This window comes from Chanos chanos, chromosome 12, assembly GCF_902362185.1.
Source record: "Chanos chanos chromosome 12, fChaCha1.1, whole genome shotgun sequence".
Lineage (NCBI taxonomy): Eukaryota > Metazoa > Chordata > Actinopteri > Gonorynchiformes > Chanidae > Chanos > Chanos chanos.
The window spans coordinates 16,844,451-16,863,494 of NC_044506.1; the positions used below are offsets into that span (position 1 = coordinate 16,844,451).

The following is a 19,044-nucleotide window of genomic DNA, read 5'->3' on the forward strand; positions in this document are numbered from 1 at the left end:
GACCGTCCAGGCTTAGTTTCTTTTCGGTCCTCGACTGACCGGCAGCAGTTGTTGGTTTGGTGGAGTCCATCTGCGGTAGTTCCTCACACACCTCTACCCTCTGAACCTGTCCCGTCTGCGGGGACGCGGCCGTCGGCTCGGCACACACCTCCAGTCCTCTGTCGCCCCATATGGGTGAGCCGTAGTCCCTGGGGTAGACAGTTCGTACCACGCAGAGTTTGCCCCCCGCCTCGCGAATGTGGACCACCCCCTTCTGCTCTGTGACCGGGGGCTCCCCGACAACAGGTGCTTCATCTTCATCGCCAACCTGCTGCTCTGCTTCCTTCCTTCTTAAAAGACACGGCTTCTCCAAGACTCCTTGGACCCTCTCCCGGACGCGGCAGACTCGACCCCCCCCGGGGGTGGTGCTGCCCTGGGGAGGTTCTGCCGGCGGTCCCGCCCTGGCTTGCCTTCCGCCCCCCTCACGCTGGTGAAACGTCCCCGCCCATGCTGGGCTGGGGTCCGGGGACAAAATGGCGACTTTGCTACCTCGTAATGTCCCCGTACTGCCCAATATGGGCACTGCACCAGGAACAAGCATGACCTGGGTGGGTGTTTGAGTGACAGTTTGGCTAAATGCTGGTTTAATGGAAGCATCACCTGCCGCGCAAGCTGCCGTTTCTTCCTCTTCCTCGTCTTCTTCGAAGACATGACCCTCCTTTTCCTCCGATTGAAAATCTCTAGATTTTTTGGCCTTACGCTTTAGCCTGAAGCGGAGCTTCCTTTTAGGCGAGAGGGGCGGGGCTCCGTTTGGCCCCGCCTCCCTGGATTGTTTCACACAGCCAAGGGAACTCCCCATGTCTCAAAGACAGTGAAAAATGAGTAACAATAATACCAGCAAGGTAGCTCAAAAAACCCTGCAACAACTTGTCCTTACTGACAGGAAACCGAGCCGTAGCAAAGTAAGGAGTCCAGGCATAATAATGGCAAAGAAGAAAGAGTGAAACAGGGTTGAAAGGGAGAGAAGAGACAGAAAAAAGAGGTAATGAGACAGAGAGAGAGCGTATACTTTCAGTGGAAGGATTTGGTCTCAGCTGCAAGCTCTGAAAGACTCCGCGTGTCCTGTGCGCTCTGGAGGCGGTAGGTGCTCTAGTCCTGTTGCTTTCTCTCCCACCGCCCCGTAAAGCTGCTGGCTCACCTTCAGAGTCAGGCACTGTTACGGTCAGCCCCTTCAGTCACCATTTGGGTCCTCGCAAACCGTCAAGGACATACTCACTGAATATAGGCAGCTTCTTCTTATGAAATATTCAAATCCAACAGCAAGGATTTTTTTCCCCCTCGCGTCAGTCTCCGTGCAGTGCAGAGTTATACAAAAATAAATGTTAAAAAAATAGAGGTTCGGGTCCTTTTTAATCCATTACCACAGGTTCTCACTTAATCAACAGGGCCTGTGGCACACTTTTCTATTTTAAGTTCTTTTCACACACCCGCCATTCCACCGCTGCTGCTATTTCTCAGAAAGAGAACTCTGCAGTGCAGACACACATAAACGCTTGTGCGCGCGCACACACACACACACACACACGTACGCACGCACGCAGGCACACACACACACACACACAAACTCTGTATGACTGAGTCAGGCCACATCACTGCCAGCTTGGCAATAAGACAGGATCCGTCGTCAAACGCCACCGCTTTTCTTTTGCACCAACTCCAAAAAACAAACAAACAAACAAACAAAAAAAACCCCCAGAACAGTTCATTTACAATGTCATATTTCTCCTCAGAGAACTGTCCACACGGTATTTTGAGTGTACTCCCCACATTTGCTTCTCCATAATCCTGGTTCATATATTATGAATGACACAACTCCTGTTGTGTTGTAATAGCAGTGCCGGTAACAGCGGCGTCTGTAATCGTAGGAGCAGTCGCGGGTAATAGTAGTAGTAATCCTACGTGAGACAGTTTTTGACAAGGCCGCGTCTGGCGCTGGACGAGACCGAATGCAAAAGGGTAGCACGCAAAGGTGCCAAGTCAGCGAACTCGCTCTCCGACGGGCTCATTTACGATTCAGGCAAAACCGATCGCAGGGGCTTCTCCAGGTCCGTGCAATAACAGCTGCTGCTCCTATGCTGTTCAATGAGCCGCGGCTTCGCATCGCACCTCGTGTAAGTGTTGTGTGTCTCCAAAAGGTTGAATTCAGCGCTGGATCAGTGTCCAGACACTGAACAGACACGACAAGGCAGAGGAGCAGAGAGGTGGTGGGGAAAGGGTGTCTAGCCTCCACTGCCACGGCAACCGAAATCACACGTGCAACGGAGCAGTTGCATGCAGACAGGAGCCCGCAAGAGGGCAGAGAGCACGAAGAGCCGACGCTCCTGCCCTCCGTGCGAGATCTTCACAACTGTCGATAAACGTAATCCTCATATCGTCACGGCGACGTTTTCCTCCGCAGGCCGCAAGGGTGCAAACAGCCAGCTGCATCCAGACACTGATAGCTGACCAGACAATCGAATTACCGTCGAAATGAGGTTGGACTCGGACAGTTCGCCTGAACCAGATTCACCAAGGAGCAGAAGAAGAAGGGAGGATGGGGGAGGTGGCGTCCCGGTGCCTGCAGGTGCATGCCTGGCTGCAGAAGAAGAGGAGGACAGCAGCTCTGGACCAAGAGAGAGAACCTCAGTTTCAACACTGAAGCACAGCCGGATTGATCCAATGATACGGTGCTCCCTTGAAGACACACAAACCATGTGTGTGTGTGTCAGTGTGTGTGTGTGTGTGTGTAGCAGGGAGAGAGAGACAGAGAGAGAGAGAGTGTGTTTGCGTGAGGCTGCAGGGCTGGGCGATCCTGTGATCCTGAGAATGTGAGAGTCTGTATGCTCAGGAGACAGAGGCCTGAGAATCAGAGTGGATCCGGGAGCTTTAGTAACGGTAGGTTCCCTCTCTTCCTCTCTCTCTCTCTGGCTTAGTCATTAACTCTCTCTCTCTCTTGCTCTCTCTCTCTCGTTGGCGAGCAAGCCGGCACAAAAAAAAAAAAGGGTTTTATCTTCTATCCGCTGCAGCCTCATACTCTCCACTGCTGCTAATGCTTTAGCTCTCTCTCTCTCTCACTCCTGCTCTCATTCTCTCTCTCTCTCTCTTTCTTTCTCCGCCTCCTCTCTCTCTCTCCTCCTATCCGCTTCCTCGTCCCTCCCTCTCCCTCTCCCTCTCCCTCTCCCTCTCCCATTCCCTCACTCTCTCCCTGCTGCCTGTGAGCTCAGTGGTTTCTGCACACACACACACACACACACACCCATAGAAGCGAGCCAAAATTCTTACAGGATTGGTTGAGAGATGGCAGTTGATTGGAAAAAGAATCAAATTTAAATTTGATTATTGCATCTCTGCCAGATATGCCTCACTTTTTCTGATTCCTTCTCTCATGCTTTTACACACACACACACACACACACACACACACACACACACACACAATTTTATTCTGAGCTGAATAAAACAAGGCCTAAGTGACAATGAAAAGAGGGCACAGTGAGGGGAAAAAATTGACAATCAAACAGGACAGATTTAGAAGGGCTTGAAAAGGCTGCTGAGGAGAGAGAGGCAGGGGGTACAGACAAGACAACAAAAAAAAGGGGGGGGGGATCAAGTGGTGAAAAAAAAAAAAAACACAGACGGACGGAGTGAAGGCATGAAGAAGAGAGGAGCAGCAAATCAATGACAGGCTTTCGGAGGAGAGGTGGAGAGATAATTCCCATCTTTAAAACCCTCACAATTTACGACACAGCATCAGGTTGGCTGCATGCCACCGTATCCTCCTACACAACGCACAGCGCTCATGATGTAACCCAGAAATGTAATCCACAAGTCACGTTCACTTCAACACACACATACACACATTCTTTCTCTCTCTCTCTCTCTCTCTCTCACACCCACACAAAGGCATATTCAAAATATCATAGGCAGTGGATGAACTATCAGGCCTACAGTCATCAGACGGTTGCAAAAACATTTCAAACACTCACTCCCTCAAGTAAGCAAAGCACTCGGCCTCCACGCAAAGCACATGTAGTCCGTCGCGCTGCATGACGTAGTCTCAGTTTGCTGACAGAATGATAAACCCAGTGAAACACCTCCTACTGCTGCACCCAACACCACTCATCACAGAAACAAAGCAAAGGGGGCTTAGCTTCTCTGACAAACCCAGCACGGCTACAAAGGTTTCCCTGCCTCCAATTACCTGCCTCATTCCGACAGTCTCTTCTCTGGCCTTAAATTATACCTCTTTTACCTTCCCCGTCACTCAACAATGACACCAAGCTATTACATTAATCTAGGGCAACAATGCCCGCCTAAGGGTTTACGCGGTAGCGTCTCAATTCCTCAGCTCCCTCAGGATCCACATTTGAAACGAAAATACACCAAGAGGCCAAGACGAGGGCTTTGGGACACCATTTAGAGAGCGGCCACGGTTAGCCTAAATTGCAGGCAGCACTTCCGAGAGGAGGGAGGCGTCCCAGATTGCGCGATGAGCCGCACGGAAGAGTCAGCAGGGCTGGTGGCTGATGTCGGTTTAGAAACAAAAACCGGGCTCCAGTAATGTGAAGTGATTTTTGTCTTTCCACGGCGCGTCAGTTACAATTATATGTGAGTGACTCAAAAGGCAAAGTCACTGAAAATGAGCAAGTCCTTCTCTGAATGCATTATTATTCTAACAAACAGATCACCTTTAACTGTGACACTTTAGAGTCCCACACAATGGTAATTACCATAGGACTTCTGACATCTGCTTTTACTCTGTGCATTTTTTTTTCTCTTCATCTTTTCATTCAGTCTCTGGGATTTACCAATAACACCTCCCCCGCCTCTCCTCCGTCCCCCGGTTTCCATCCCCCCACCCCCCATCCACCCCTTTCTGCTGAATCATGCTGATTGAAGTGGCTGCGGCGTCAAACACAGCAGCAGTCTCCTTGGCAACAAGCTCCCCATCACCTTGTGATGTCACTGCACTTTCAAATGCAACAGTGCCATCTATTGGTCAGCCAGGGAACTGCATGCACAGGGGGAAAAAAAAAAAAAAAAAAAAGTCCTGCATCTAGCAGTTAAACAATCTAAATAAGTTGTTTAGCTTCTCCTGGGCTTGTGAGCCATACTTAAGCTGTAGGCTAAATACTTTCAGTGTGAAGCAACACCCCACAGCTATGAAAAGACAGACTCTGAAACTCACCAAAGCGCTAAAATATATTTACATTTTCAGTTTCAATGGTTTAAATTGTCCCTTAAACAGGTCTTAGTAAATTTGAGAATACTTCATGTGTGCCAATGAGTGAGAGAAGAAAAAGGGCTCTATTCATCCATGTCATGAGACACAGTGCCGGAACAAACGGGAACAAACAAACACAACTGACTGAGACAAGTGAACACTGAGGGGGATCTCAGTGGACATGTGGCCACGTCCAGCACCGTGCGTTCACCTCAGGAGGCCTCTGACTGAGCAGCTGGGAGTCTGAGTGTAAGTGACAGAGTTTGGGGTAATGCCCTGCCCACTGTGTACTAAACAACATCAGCTCTGAAGACAAGCTATCTGCAGGGCTGTAAATCCACACACTCCCATTCTCACACCACACACACACACACACACGCACACACACACACACACACACACACACACAAACACAAACACACACACACACAAAAAACAGACACACGCTCATGCTTACACACACACACACACACACACACACACACACACACACACACAAAAAAAACGCACACAAACACACACACGCAAAAACCAGACACACACTCATGCTTACGCACACATACACGCACACACAAACACACACCAACAAAGCCTGATGGACAGAGACAAGGTCATATTCTAGAAGGATCTGTCTGAACTTGACCGACAGACAAGCTGTTTTTTTTTCCCTGGAAGAACACTTTCAGTGGAAATACATAAGCCTCTCTGTAACCTCAAGCAGAGCATTAGCCCTCTCTGTTGTTTGCCTGCTAGGTGGCTGGCAAAGTCCTCTGACACATTGTGTAAGCTTCTATCTAAGCACCTCCAGCAGACCCAAAATAAAGTCCAGAGACACACACAACTTCTGGCATCTATAACCATCTCTCTCTCTCTCTCTCTCTCTCCCACTTTTGTTTTTGCTGTTCTCTTTCCAGGAGCACTCTCTGTCTGTGTCTGCCCTGCTCTCCCCCTCTCTCTGAGGCTTAAGCCAAATCGCTGCACAGCGGGAGGGGAAAAGGACATCAACAGTAGATCAACAACAACTTTTAAGGACTGACGCCTCTTAATGCGTAAAAGGCAGGATGTCGAAGTGGCATACCCCAGCATACCAAAGCAGGCAAACGCACACTGACCTGGAAGTGAAGGATGATGGTCCAGATCAGGCCCAGTGTTAGTTTGGGGTTCCCATCTGTGATGTCATCATTCCGGATATTCACTAATTTGACCTGGAAATGTAAACAATGAGTTTGCTGGTGTTATTGAGTGTAATGTGCCAAAAATGACATCACAGGCCTTACGTTGGTAATGTTGCTCATTCGGTCACACAATTAAATATGAACGATATATACTGAATTTGTATTTCTTCAGGTAGAGCAAATAATGTAAGACAGCATCTTAAGATAACACTTTAATCTAAACTGTTTGGTTTAAAACTACAGCACACAATCGCAGCCATTGCATGTCTGGGGTTTGTGTGGAGACAACTGTAATTCACACAGGGCAAAAGAAAGAAATGCCTCATGATGTTTTTGTACAGCATTATGAAGGTAAATGGGTTGATTTATCATGTTAAGGACTTTTTTTTTTCAATAATGTCTCGCTTTGAGCTTTTTTTGAAGTGCTGGTCTGAGTTCAGTTTTGCTTTAATTATTCCTTCATTGTTTAATGATTTAGATTTCGGTCAATGTGTGTATATGTCTCTGTGTGAATTTGGCTGGACAACGGTCCCTGCATTGGTCAGAGAAAGAGCAGGGCCTGGCCTGTCAGACATGTGACAGAAAACAGCCTTCACTGAAGGCCATGACTGCACTCAAGGTCATGATCGCACTGAAGGCCATGACTGCACTCAAGGTCATTACTGCACTGAAGGCCATGACCGCACTGAAGGCCATGACCGCACTGAAGGCCATGACTGCACTGAGGGTCTTTGTCATGGAGCATCGCACTACAGCCAAGACTTTACAGTGTCTCTCTGTGTGTCTCCCCCCCCCCCACCTCTCTCTCTCTCTCTCGCTCCCTCTCTCTCTCTGTCTCTCTCTCGCTCTCTCTAGTATTTCCATCTATCTCTGTCTATCTCTCTCTCTTTTGCAGAGGTTGCATATCTAGATTTAGTACAATGTCATTGTCAGTTTCCGTCTGGTTGCTGTTGTTTTACACTGTTGGACCATAAAATAGAATCTTGCAGAATCTGTGAATCTTAAACAGTGTCTGTGCCCCCTGGAAAAGAGCGTCAAAAAGAGGCTTACTGGTGGCTCTAAGTTTACATTAGAGACAGATTCTTCTTTCTCTGGGACTGACTGCACATGTACATGTCTGTGTGTGCGTGTGTGTGTGTGTGTGTGTGTGTGTCGTACCTGTCTCTGTTTGAGGAAGTCCAAGGCAATTTGAACATTCTGAAGCCTGTGGAATCGCATGCGGCCCTTTTCTCTGGGCTGGAGAATGAAGAGAGGAAAAGAAAAACTTAATTAATATCAGACACTCGTTGAGTGAGAGATGAACAGAGTGTGATACAGTGTCATTTGCACTCAGAAGCGGTGAAAGCTTTTGCAGGGCACAGCGAAAAAAAAAAAAAAAGAAAAGAAAAAGAAGAAGAAGAAGAAGCCATAAGCTGTCATAGCACGGCAGAGTCATGTCATTCAACTGTCTGAGAATTACAGTGATTTGTTGGCGTGTCGTCTTTCTGTGCTGACATGAGAGTGCTTCCCACAGCAGAACACAGCCAGACAGACACATTCAGCACAATTCCATGCATCAGCTCACACGCCCAAACAATAATCTGTCTCTCTGTCAAACATACACCCCACACTTTAAGGTACATGTATACACATGCACACTAAGTAGGTTATGTGCAAAAACGCTGGGCCTGTGTAACAAACTCTAGATTAGTTACCACTGCAGTCAGAAATAGCAAGTCCAGTGAGAGCTGGGACAGATCTTAGGAAGGGGAATGTCATGCAGTGGTGGGGGATGATGGCCTGTGTGTGTGTGTGTGTGTGTGTGTAAGCGTGTGTGTGTGTGTGTGTGTGTATGCGTGCGTGTGTGTGTGTGTGTATGCGTGCCTGTGTGTGTGTGTGTGTGTGTGTGTGTGAGCGTGACTGCATATGTGCACAGGGGAGAGGAAAGCACCATCTGCTGAAGTTATGCATTACTCTACTGCAGTGAGCTGATCAGGACAAGACCTACTGGCCACTACACTACTATGAGTCTGTGTGTGTGTGTGTGTGTGTGTGTGTGTGTGTGTGTCTAAGTGTGGGTGTAGAAATGAGTGTGAATCCTAAGGTGTGTATGTGTGAGTGTGTGTGTGCATGTTTCACAAAGATACAAAGACTGACTCATGTGACATTATTGCTGTGCGTGAATGTGTGTGAATCTGTGGAAGTGAGTGCTACTGAAAGTGTGAACGTGGATAAACGTGTGTGTGTGTGTGTGTTTGTGTGAGTGTGTACGTGAGGGATGTGATAGGGTGGGGTTCAAACATACTCCCTGAGCTCCATCCTCATTCTCTTCTCCACCCACCAGTATGAGCGGGGGAGCACGAGACACACACACCCTTCGCACTGGAGCCGCACCCTTGTGCTGATCAGAAAGTGTGATTGGGAAAAAGAAAGAGAGAGAGAGAGAGAGAGAGAGAGAGAGAGAAATGAGGATGGACAGATGAAGCTAGAACAAAAAGGAGCTCAGCACAGAGAGAAGATTCAGACATAGACAGGGAGAGAAACAGGAAAAAAAAAACAGATATGCAGAAAAAGAAAAATGTAAAGGCGGAAAAAAAAAGCTTGCTTAAAAAAAAAAAAAAAAAAGGGCAAATTAAAAAACGTATGACGCAGGCTGGCCACTGGCAGTCTATCCGCAAACACAGAACGCAGGAGTGAAACACGTCGGGGGGAATATGAGCTGAGAGGAGGAAGAGCCGTATTTGAGCCGACAGCCAAACTGGATTTGCCCCCCCCCCCCCCCCCCCCCCCCCCCCCGCACTCGAAGCCATTCCCAACGTGCCACGCTCACAGGCAGAGCCGCAGAGAAAAACGTTGCGGCGCTGATGTCATCACCGCACATCAGCGTGTCAGACCCTGGTCACTCACAGCCTGTCACGATTCTTAGGCTTAAAGCGAGTCAGTGTCCACAATCATCAGTGGCCTAAATCCAATCCAAAAAAGCAACCCAAGCTATTTTATCACAGAAGCCATGGAATCCACGGACAGGGAGACTACGTTCATAGTCACAAGTGTTGTGTCTGGCTATTTCTCTCCAAATTCTCTCCAAATTACCTTTAAAAAAAAAAAAGAATATATACACAATATATACACTGTTGTCCAGTTGAGTTGGCAGGAACTGGCCATTTTTTGGATTGGACTTTGTTTTTTGGGTTTTTTTTTTTTTTTTTGAAGGAATCAAGCTGTGGTGTAGCTATACGAGGACTTTCAGCATTCTGAAATAACTGCATTTCCTCATATCCCTGATTCTGAGAACTTCATTCATCCTACAGCTATTGTAGAGGAGATGCAGTGGAAGAGGTTCGGGGGTGGGAGGGGTGACTGGACTGTGGAGTTGGGAGTACGGTTTTTTGGTTCCCGTGGAGGAGAGTGTGAGGTGATGGTACAGTAAAGACAGAGGGTCCAAACTCACCAGCGTGACTCCAGATAACACCTCCAGCAGGGAGATGAGGTTGTGTCCATCCCGCAGGTCCTCGTACAGGTCTGTGATGTGCTTTCGCACCTGAGGGCGAGAGAGAGAGAGAGAGAGAGAGAGAGAGAGAATTGTACAATTTAGTAATCATTCCTCTTTCATTGTTCTGAAGTTAATCAGAATGACCTCTGCTCAGGGGAAGCATCTCTTGCTGGTGTAGAGGTCAGTGACAGCTGTGACATGCCGTTGGCACGGCAACACAACGGCTCTAAAAGGACTTTTTTTCCCCTCGGGGTTTGAGGAAAAGTGGGTTGGGTAAAAGAATCTGTCAGCCTCATTCTGACTCACTGCACGAGATTAACCGAGCGAGAACGTTAAAGCGTCAGAACCAGACACACAAGCACGACAAGAGGACGTCTAGAAAAGTCAACCGTCGGTTTTCATAGGAACTCATACTAAGTTCGAGGACGAATTAGTGGTGTGACTTGGCAGGCTGAACGTCAAATCTATTTCCACAGTAAATATGCCAAATCGCACGATTATTTTAATCTCCGGGCGCATATGGTCATGAGAGAAACGGGCATTCCTCTGCTTGTCTATGTCATACGAGTGCAGCTGTTCCCGAAACGCCTCATGAAAAAAATTACAGCCCGAGAGTGCAGTTCGGCTGGCACACGGCTACGCTAGCTGGACGGAAGAAAGGCTAACTAAGGAACGCGTGGGCGGCGACGGCCCAGTTATGTTCCATGAATGCTTGAAATTTCAATGCGATGCTCACACTGAGACACAAAAATCACAAAAGGCATCCAGCGTCCCAAACGTATTGTATTCTTACATCCACTACTCTTATCAGCTGACTTTGATATAAATTTAGATTAAAAATTTTTAGAAATATTTATTGCATTACACCATGTTAATTGTGTACTGTGTACTAAGTCAACATCCTAATTCATGCTTGGTACAGGTCAGTTTTGGCCCCTTACACGCTGATGTTGACAAGCAGATATACCTCATGTAACCACCAGAGGGCACCAGGCTCAGAGGGATTTGAGACCATACATTACTTGACAATGGCAGTTTTTGGACCGTCTAAGAAACACTGAGTAGAATGACACAGGATCGTGCAGACCTGAGCTCTCCAGAACCGGTCAGACACAGCTGTCCCCTGTTGGCAGCCACACACACAGTCCCAGACAGGAACCATCTGGACGGCAGGCTATGACGGCTTTATCTGGCCTTGTGTGGCCCTCTTTTTAATTCTCTACATATACCCCACTGCTGCCTCTCTCTCTCTCTCTCTCTCTCTCTCACACACACACTCTCTTTTTTTCACTCTCTCACTCTCACTCTCTCTCACACACTCTCTCTCTCTCTCTGTCTCTCTCTCTCTCTCGGTCAACTAAGTCAACAAAAAGGAGTCATGAAGGACCAATTAAAAAAATGAAAAATGATGCCTAGTGGTTAGCAGATAAAACAGTACAACAGTCCCAATCAGAAGGATACACTGGGTCTTTACACTTAATCACTTCCTCTTGTTTCCTGAAGAAGAATATTTGCTTGTACACTGTGCTAGATCAACAGGCTTATAAGTGATTAGAATGGCAACACAGCAGACCAAAGTCACAAAAAGAGCATCTGACACAAAGTGAACAATATTATCATTTTTCATTGTCATCATCCATTAACTGTGAGGTATTCCCTTAAAGTAAGTGTGAACAAGGGGCACTCATGTGTTCTCTCCTTTTTTCCGTCCATTAGTCTATTATTTATCTGCCTCTTTCATTTGCTTTCAGCCTCTAGGAGACACGTTTGTCTTCCAACCCTCTATGTTGAGAGAATGACACTGTTGCCATAGAGAACAAGGACAACATGAGGAAAGGCATTTTAGCGGAGTCTGCTTTCGGAGTCGGGCCTGAAGAACTCTTGGGGACATGTTCTAGAGCCACTTTAAAGCCATCTGCTCTAGAACCGTCAGCCATGTCTGCATGCCTCTCTACACCTGGCATCCAGTCAGAACTGGTTGTGCATGTCATGGTTAGTGATGAGGTCACATGTTTGTGTTGTACATGTGAACAGAACGAACCAATACGCAAATACACACACGTACACATGCATTCTTAATCTTAGTGCACCCACACCCTCTTTGGCTACATGTGCCTATTCACCTGTCAGAGAGAGACAGAGAGAGAGAGAGAGAGAGAGAGGGCTGAGGATTGAGGGAGCTGTGTAAACAGGAAGACAGGATGAAGGAAGGAGTGATGTCATGTGTCAGATTTTTTTGCTGATGAATACACCGCGAGGCAAGGCTACACTAACACAGGCACTGCAGAGAATCACTACTCAGCACTGACGCACAACTAATAGACTGTCTCCAGGTATCAGATGAATGTGAGTGACTGCAGGCATCAGACCAGAGAGAGAGAGATCCACCTAGGCTTGTTATGAAAACTGTCCATTTTTAAGCTGAGATTAGGTTTGTGCCACTGAAATTGTGAAAATCCCTGTGATTTTAATCTCCAGACTCTCTCTATATATTATCATATATATTATACATGTGTGTGATTGTGTGTGTGTGTGTGTATGTCTGTGTGTGTGTTTGTGTGTGTGTGTATAGTAATTCTACTGAAATCACACACACACAAAAGCATAAGCACAAACACACATGACCACCATATGTATGTGTGTATGTGTATATGTTCCTCATTTCAATAGAATCAATATGTAAAAGGTCACACCACCTTGCAATATATATATACATACATATAAAACTCATTCCTCAGAAGAAATGATTGTCTAATGTTACTCGGCCCCTTGGCCAACGTTTCCCATTCCATGTGGTTTGACCTACATTACTGTAATACACCCCGAGTTATGAGGTCACCAGCTTTATTACACAGTCCTCTGATTGGTCCCTTCTGCTGCCCTCCTGAATACTCAGCATTCTGCCTCCTCATACCTCCTTCTCTCTCTCTCTCTTGCTCTCTCTCTCTCTTGCTCTTTCTCTCTCCCTCTCTCGCTCTCTCTCTCGCTCGCTCTCTCTCTCTCTCGCTCTCTCTCTCTCTCTCTCTCTCGCTCTCCAATCATTGGAATAGGACAGTCAGACACCAGATTAGCAGCACCTGCGTTAGCCTTACGATTGTCTCCTCTTCCTGACTCATGTTGTTCTGTGCCGCATGCCATTGCATTGCACTCTCTACTCAGGAGGGTTCTTTTCTGTGCTCACACTCTTTTAAGTAAAGTAAACTGCCATCATCAAAGCAGAAATCAATAAGATCTACTCTGACCCGCTATACGACACGTGTAAGACACACTAAAGACCAACTCAGTGGCCTTATCTGAGACACTGACTGATTAATAAGGCCATAAACCTACACTTCACCAACAGAGGTCTTCAGGGACAGACCAAGAGAGAGAGAGAGAGAGAGACAGAGAGAGAGACAGAGAGAGAGAGAGAGAGAGAGACAGAGAGAGAGAGAGAGAGACAGAGAGAGAGAGCGAGAGAGAGAGAGAGCGCGAGTGCATGCGTATGAGCATGTGTGTACAGCATCCTGTTCTTATCTCTGTGTAGCATTGCAGCAGGACTAAAATAACTCACTTAGGTGGACCTTACCTTTATGAGATGTTTGTTGACCCATTTCGTGAACGTTTTCTTCTGCACCCTGTCTCGCTCGTCTGCAAAAGAAGAGAGGAAGAAAAGGAAAAGGAAAGAGAGGGAGAGAAACGCAAAAAAAGAGGAGTCAATGACATCACACAGCAGGGACACTGTGACAACAACAGATGCAGTACTTAGCTGTGCATTATTTACAGGCTTTTATTTTTTAAACCAGACTCTAAAAACATGCACAGAAGAACCAGAAAAGAAATTAAACTCCGCTTTACAGTTTACCTGTTAACTCTGATAATCTTGACAATATGACAATCTTAAAGAACAGATATAGTAAGTTGACCCTAAACAGTGTTAACAGCTATATGCTGTGATTTAGACGTGACTGACAATGGGAGATTAGCATGGCTGTTTAAAATAGATCGGCCTGATCTCTAGAGACAATTAACTCCACGACCCATATATTGCTCATGAAAACCTATTAGTTTCAAGTCGAGGAGAAAGAGAAACCATGTGAAGCAAGCAGAAATCCAGCGCGTCCTTTTTTTGCATTTCATTCTCTGGCTCTGGTCTTTCAGCTAAACACGGAAGATGCTAGAACAGGTCTACATCTTCTCTACTGTGACGGGAACACTGGTAACATTGGACCTTACAAAAACATTATGTAACGAATCCACACTTGTCTGCGAACGACGTCAAACATGGAAGAATTAAGGGAGGCAATCAACGAGACAAAGTATGTTCTTTTCAACGGTGAACAGAGAGAACCCCAGAAGGGGCGCACAGGCTGAGTCGCACTCTTCACGTTTTGGACAAAGGCCAAGTTTGCCCAAAAAGCAACTCTGAAAAAGGAATAAGGACCTTTTTGAAGTCTTACTATTGTCTAGTATATCCTCAGTGGATTAGTCGGTTTGTATTGAGAATATGAAGTAAGTTGTGCTGCATTGTGTCTTTGCTCTGGCGCTCACGTCAAGCGAAAAACGCCAGAGGTGTGATGCAGTCCTCCCTAGAATAGAGTCTGACCTAAGCACTCCAGAGCTTCATCTGTCGGCTAGAACCCTCCTTCCCTTTCTCTTTCCCTTCTCACTCTCCACTTTGGGTTTTTTTTTTTTTTGTTGTTGATGCAGTTGCCATGGGAACAGAGCGATACCGAGCAACCATGTGGCTGCAGACTGGTTGGCTCACTTCCTGGACCTGATACGACACATGCATTACATCCTGTTGTAAAACTTGTCATGCATTCGCAGATATGCACGCCCTCTTTACAAATGTTTGACACCAGCAAAAAAAAAAAAAAAGACCCTCACATTACTACGTTTGTTCTCAAGCCAAACGTGTTCAAAACACGATTAAGGCTGCTTCCAGGGGAAACCTTCTCTTGTGAAACAGGATTGTAGCGCAAGGCAGTCAGGTCGCGCAACTTCATGAAGAGTAGTGATTGTGTGGCTTCAGGGCAAGTCTAAAAGGTTTATATACGGTCAGTATCTATAACACGCCCACACACAGGGAAGAAACTTTAGGAATGTATTAACACTCTGTCACAAAACTTTTTCTCCTTTGAAGGCATACCTCTGCCGACTGGACTGGTTTGTCACGCAGGTTGGAGCCCAGTTCTCTGCACTGGGAATGACAGAGCTTCTTCACTCCTAACGCTTTACGGCAAATCTATGCACCAATCAAATGGACTCTGCTCTTAATGCGTGGTGCCCCCAAGAGACTGGTTGAGGAAATACCACAACACGCACATACTGGGATGAGTATAAATCTCTTCACACACACATTTGTCATGTTCAGCCCATAGAGCCTGGGTGACAGTCACAGAGGAGCACACATTCCTGCATACAGCGAGTCATTGTTTGACATAACACACCCTCCACACTGTACAAACACAGCACAGGGACAAGCTACTCGCCTGAATACTCCAGTTCCCTCTCTCTCTCTCTCACTCATATATATATATATATATATATATATATATATATGTAAATAAAATACACAGCGGTACTAGTTCTGGGACTGTGTATAAACCACCATTTCAACCGCAAGCACAGACCAGTTTGTGTTTGTGGTAGTTAAACAGACTGGAAAAGCACAGATACAGAACATAAACACACACACGCACAAACACACGCGGACTCACCCGACAGTGTTTACGAAATGTGCTTGCGTGCACACATGTGCTCTCTCTCTCACACACACACACATACACACACATTTCATACACATAGAGACAACTGACCTGTGCAGCACATGAGTGTCTGTAAGTGTGCATTCAGGCTTTGCTCACTGGAGTAATCCGGCCACATTCTGACTTCTGACTTTTATTTTCACTCTCTCTTCTTCAAGAATAGTTCACCCCTCTCTCTCTGAGCACTTCCTTCCCTACCATATCATCCTGTGTTGTCAATCACAATCACAATGTTTTGTCCAAAAACATTCAGATAAAAGGTCACACAGAAGTTTAAGAATTTTTTTTCTGATCCAAGAGTGTCCCAACAGAAACAAGTTGACAAGGCCAGGAGTCTCTTGAAAGAAAAGGGAGAAGGTAAAGAAGTAGCAAAAGTCTTGTGGTTGCGTGCTCTCTCTCTCTCTCTCTCTCTCTTTATCTGTCGTTCCCTTGCTCTCTCTGTCCCTCCGTTGGCTCCGCTGTTGCTGCCATTTCAAAGCTGGGCTCCCAGAAGCAGTTTGGCTCACACGTGTGTGTCAAAGTGAAAGAGCTCCTCCCCGTAGCTTATAAGGACTACCTCTTCCCCCCTGTCCTTCCACCCCACTAACACACACACACACAGACCACACGCCATCTCTCTCTCTCTCTCTCTCTCTCTCTCTATCTTTCTGAGATAAGACAAGGAGCTAGTCCTCATACAGTGATCTTTCTCTCTTACGCTAGTAGCCCTATTACGAGCTCAGTTTGTTGAATCTCTATTCTGACAAGTTGCGTTCCATTCGTAAGAGACAGCTGCTCTTTGGTAGTTTCTTCAAACCTGCGGCAGCGTATTTAGAGGAAGTTGCATCAAGTCCACGAGCACTAAAGGAACGGTAAGGAAACGTATTAAAAACACTGTGACGAATATCCACAGATGTCCCCTTCTGATGATGTCACATCCCCGGTTAATGACTGACAGCAGTGTTCCAGTGTTCTAATGCCAATCTGTCACCATGTCAGCACCACTCCCAATCCAGGAGACCAGCTGTCAGAGACAGCAAAGGTTTTCCTGCCCTGCTGGAGAGCCTGGACAAGCCCGTCAAAGTCCCAACGAAAACAAAAGTCTTGAGATGCAAGGTGGTAAAATCCTAATCAGAGCTGTTAATAGCTTATTCCACCAGGATAAAACCAGGCAGAGAGAGGAACGAGGGAGCGAGGGAGTGAGCGTGAGTGAGGGAGAAGTGACAGCAGGAGTACTTTCTCTTGTTCTCGGTGCGATATGCCCAGAGAGTGATGTAGTCTGATTCAATTATGAGAGAGGGAGGGGAAAAAAAACGAAAGCAAAAGAAAGAGGAGCCTGTGTGTGTGTGTGAGTGTGTGTGTGTGTGTCTGCATGTGTGCGTGTCTGCGTGTGTGCGTGTGTGTGTGAGGTGGAGACTGTGAGATGCAGGGAGGCAAAGGGAGGTGGGGAGTGGAGGATATTCTAGGGGGGGTTTCAGGGAACAAATGAGTCAGTTCCCGGCATCATATGAAAGAAGGAGAAAGGGAAGAATGGGGTAACATGGAGAGGAGGGAAAAGAGAGGAATCACTGGACATTTGGACATGTGTGCAGCTCGCTGAGGATCAAATTTCTGACCTAGATACTTAAAAACAACTTCAGGCAGCCTTGAGCAACAAAACGCACGCACAAAACGATATTCACTTACAGGAGGGGACCAAACTCTGTCTGCACTTAAGAGACCTAGAACAGCCTGAAATGTCCTCATGCAATATTCCCTTAAGTTACACAATGAGTTACTGGTCACTAACTCTCTGTCCGTCCAGTAACTCACTTCCTTTTTTATGTTTACCTGTTCACCAATAAATTTTTACAGTGACAACGGTTTCAATTATGAAAGTGAGACAGAAATATTATAGCGATAAAAATGGATATACACGAATGTTAGCCAGAATGACTGAGCACAGAGAGACTACGTTACAAAACAAATTGATCGCAGAGTCAATCAGGACAGTCAAGAGTGACCGGAGGGTCAAAAACATTCCGAATGTAGTCAACTGTAGACCTAATCAGCGATGTCCCGCTGAGACGGAAAAACTAAATGAGGTACAAGCCTGCTGCTTACCCCTACAGAGGAGCTAGCACACATTCGGACCTTTCCACCTAGTTACACACATTCACACACACACACACACACACACACACACACACACACATAAGCGAGCACACACACACTCCTTCAGAGTTTCATTGAAAGAGAAGAGCATCCCGTCCTCTCCTCCCTCTCTCTCTCTCTGTCTCTCCCTCAATCCTCACTCGCTCCTTTTCCGTGTTCGAGCGTGACGGCGTGTTACGTGCATCCTCTCCGCTGATCTTTTTAGCGAGCCACTCTCCATCATTCTCTCTCTCCTTTTCTCTGCAGTTTGGCCTCTGAGATTCTCTCTCTCTCTCTCTCTCTCTCTCCTTTTGGTCTTAGTGTTCAGGGCTGGTTCTTTTGTGTCGTGAGTGAGCCCTTGTTTCGCCCGCTCCCGTTCTCTCACGGCCCTCCGAACTATAAATATCGGACAGAGCTTACGCTCCTAATGCCACACAGACAGCTTATCCCTCTCTCCCTCTGCCTTTCTCTCTCTCTCTCTCTCTTTCTCTCGTTCTCTCTTCCTCTCTCTCTCTCTCTTCCTCTGTCGTTATCGCTGGTAATCTCTCCCTCCATCTCACTCCTCTCAGATTCATTTGGTCCAAACTGGAGAATCTCCCTTTCCTCCTCTTCTTTCTAGCATTTTCCGTGGCTAATCTTGTTTCTTTCTATAAATTCAGGGCTCTAATTCTTCCTCTCTCTCCCTTGCTCTGTCTGCCCGGTGGCACTCAGACACTGGCACTACTTGTGTCCTTGCCCAACACTTGCCCTCCCCTCTCTGCACGCCCCCCCCCCCCTTCTCTCTTTCACTACAGATGAATGACAAAGCAAGACAAGCCTGTGGGAGACTATGGGAGCTCCGTGCAGAGACTGACATAATCCCATTGAAATAATCAGACCACTCCCCTGAACTAGCTACGGTCATCTGATTAGTTCAGATTCAATTTGGGCTTCTTGTGACCCTGAACTTTTGATCAGTGTTAACTAAACTTAGTTAGGAGAGCAACATCTGGGAGGCTGCCTGTTTAGGGGCAAGATTTCCATCACTCCCAAAAGAGATGTTTTGGGAATACAATGTATCCTGACTCTCAAAGAAAGCTATGAGAACCTGGAATTAATGACTGTCATGTAAACCTCACTTTAAAATAAAAGAAAAAAATCTCAAGACATGAGAAACGTGAGCCCAGATGTGACAGAAGCAAAAAAGTGACACAATACAATTTTAAATGTGAAGTTTATACTGGCACAAATTACTAACTCACTCACAACTCAGCACAGGACGGATATACACGGTTACAAAATTAAGTCAAACTGA

The 19,044-nt window shown here is 46.6% G+C and overlaps 1 protein-coding gene across 1 annotated transcript in view; it reads right to left on the reverse strand.

Moving 5' to 3' along the window:
• macf1a (microtubule actin crosslinking factor 1a) overlaps positions 1 to 19,044 on the reverse strand; it is a 146,871-nt gene that overhangs the window by 84,831 nt on the left and 42,996 nt on the right. Inside the window, exons 2-5 of the mRNA XM_030788684.1 lie at positions 13,457 to 13,518; positions 9,847 to 9,936; positions 7,575 to 7,652; positions 6,354 to 6,446 (exon numbers count right to left, since the gene is read on the reverse strand). Of these exons, the coding sequence (XP_030644544.1) occupies positions 6,354 to 6,446; positions 7,575 to 7,652; positions 9,847 to 9,936; positions 13,457 to 13,518 (323 nt within the window). The remainder of the gene's footprint in view (positions 1 to 6,353; positions 6,447 to 7,574; positions 7,653 to 9,846; positions 9,937 to 13,456; positions 13,519 to 19,044) is intronic.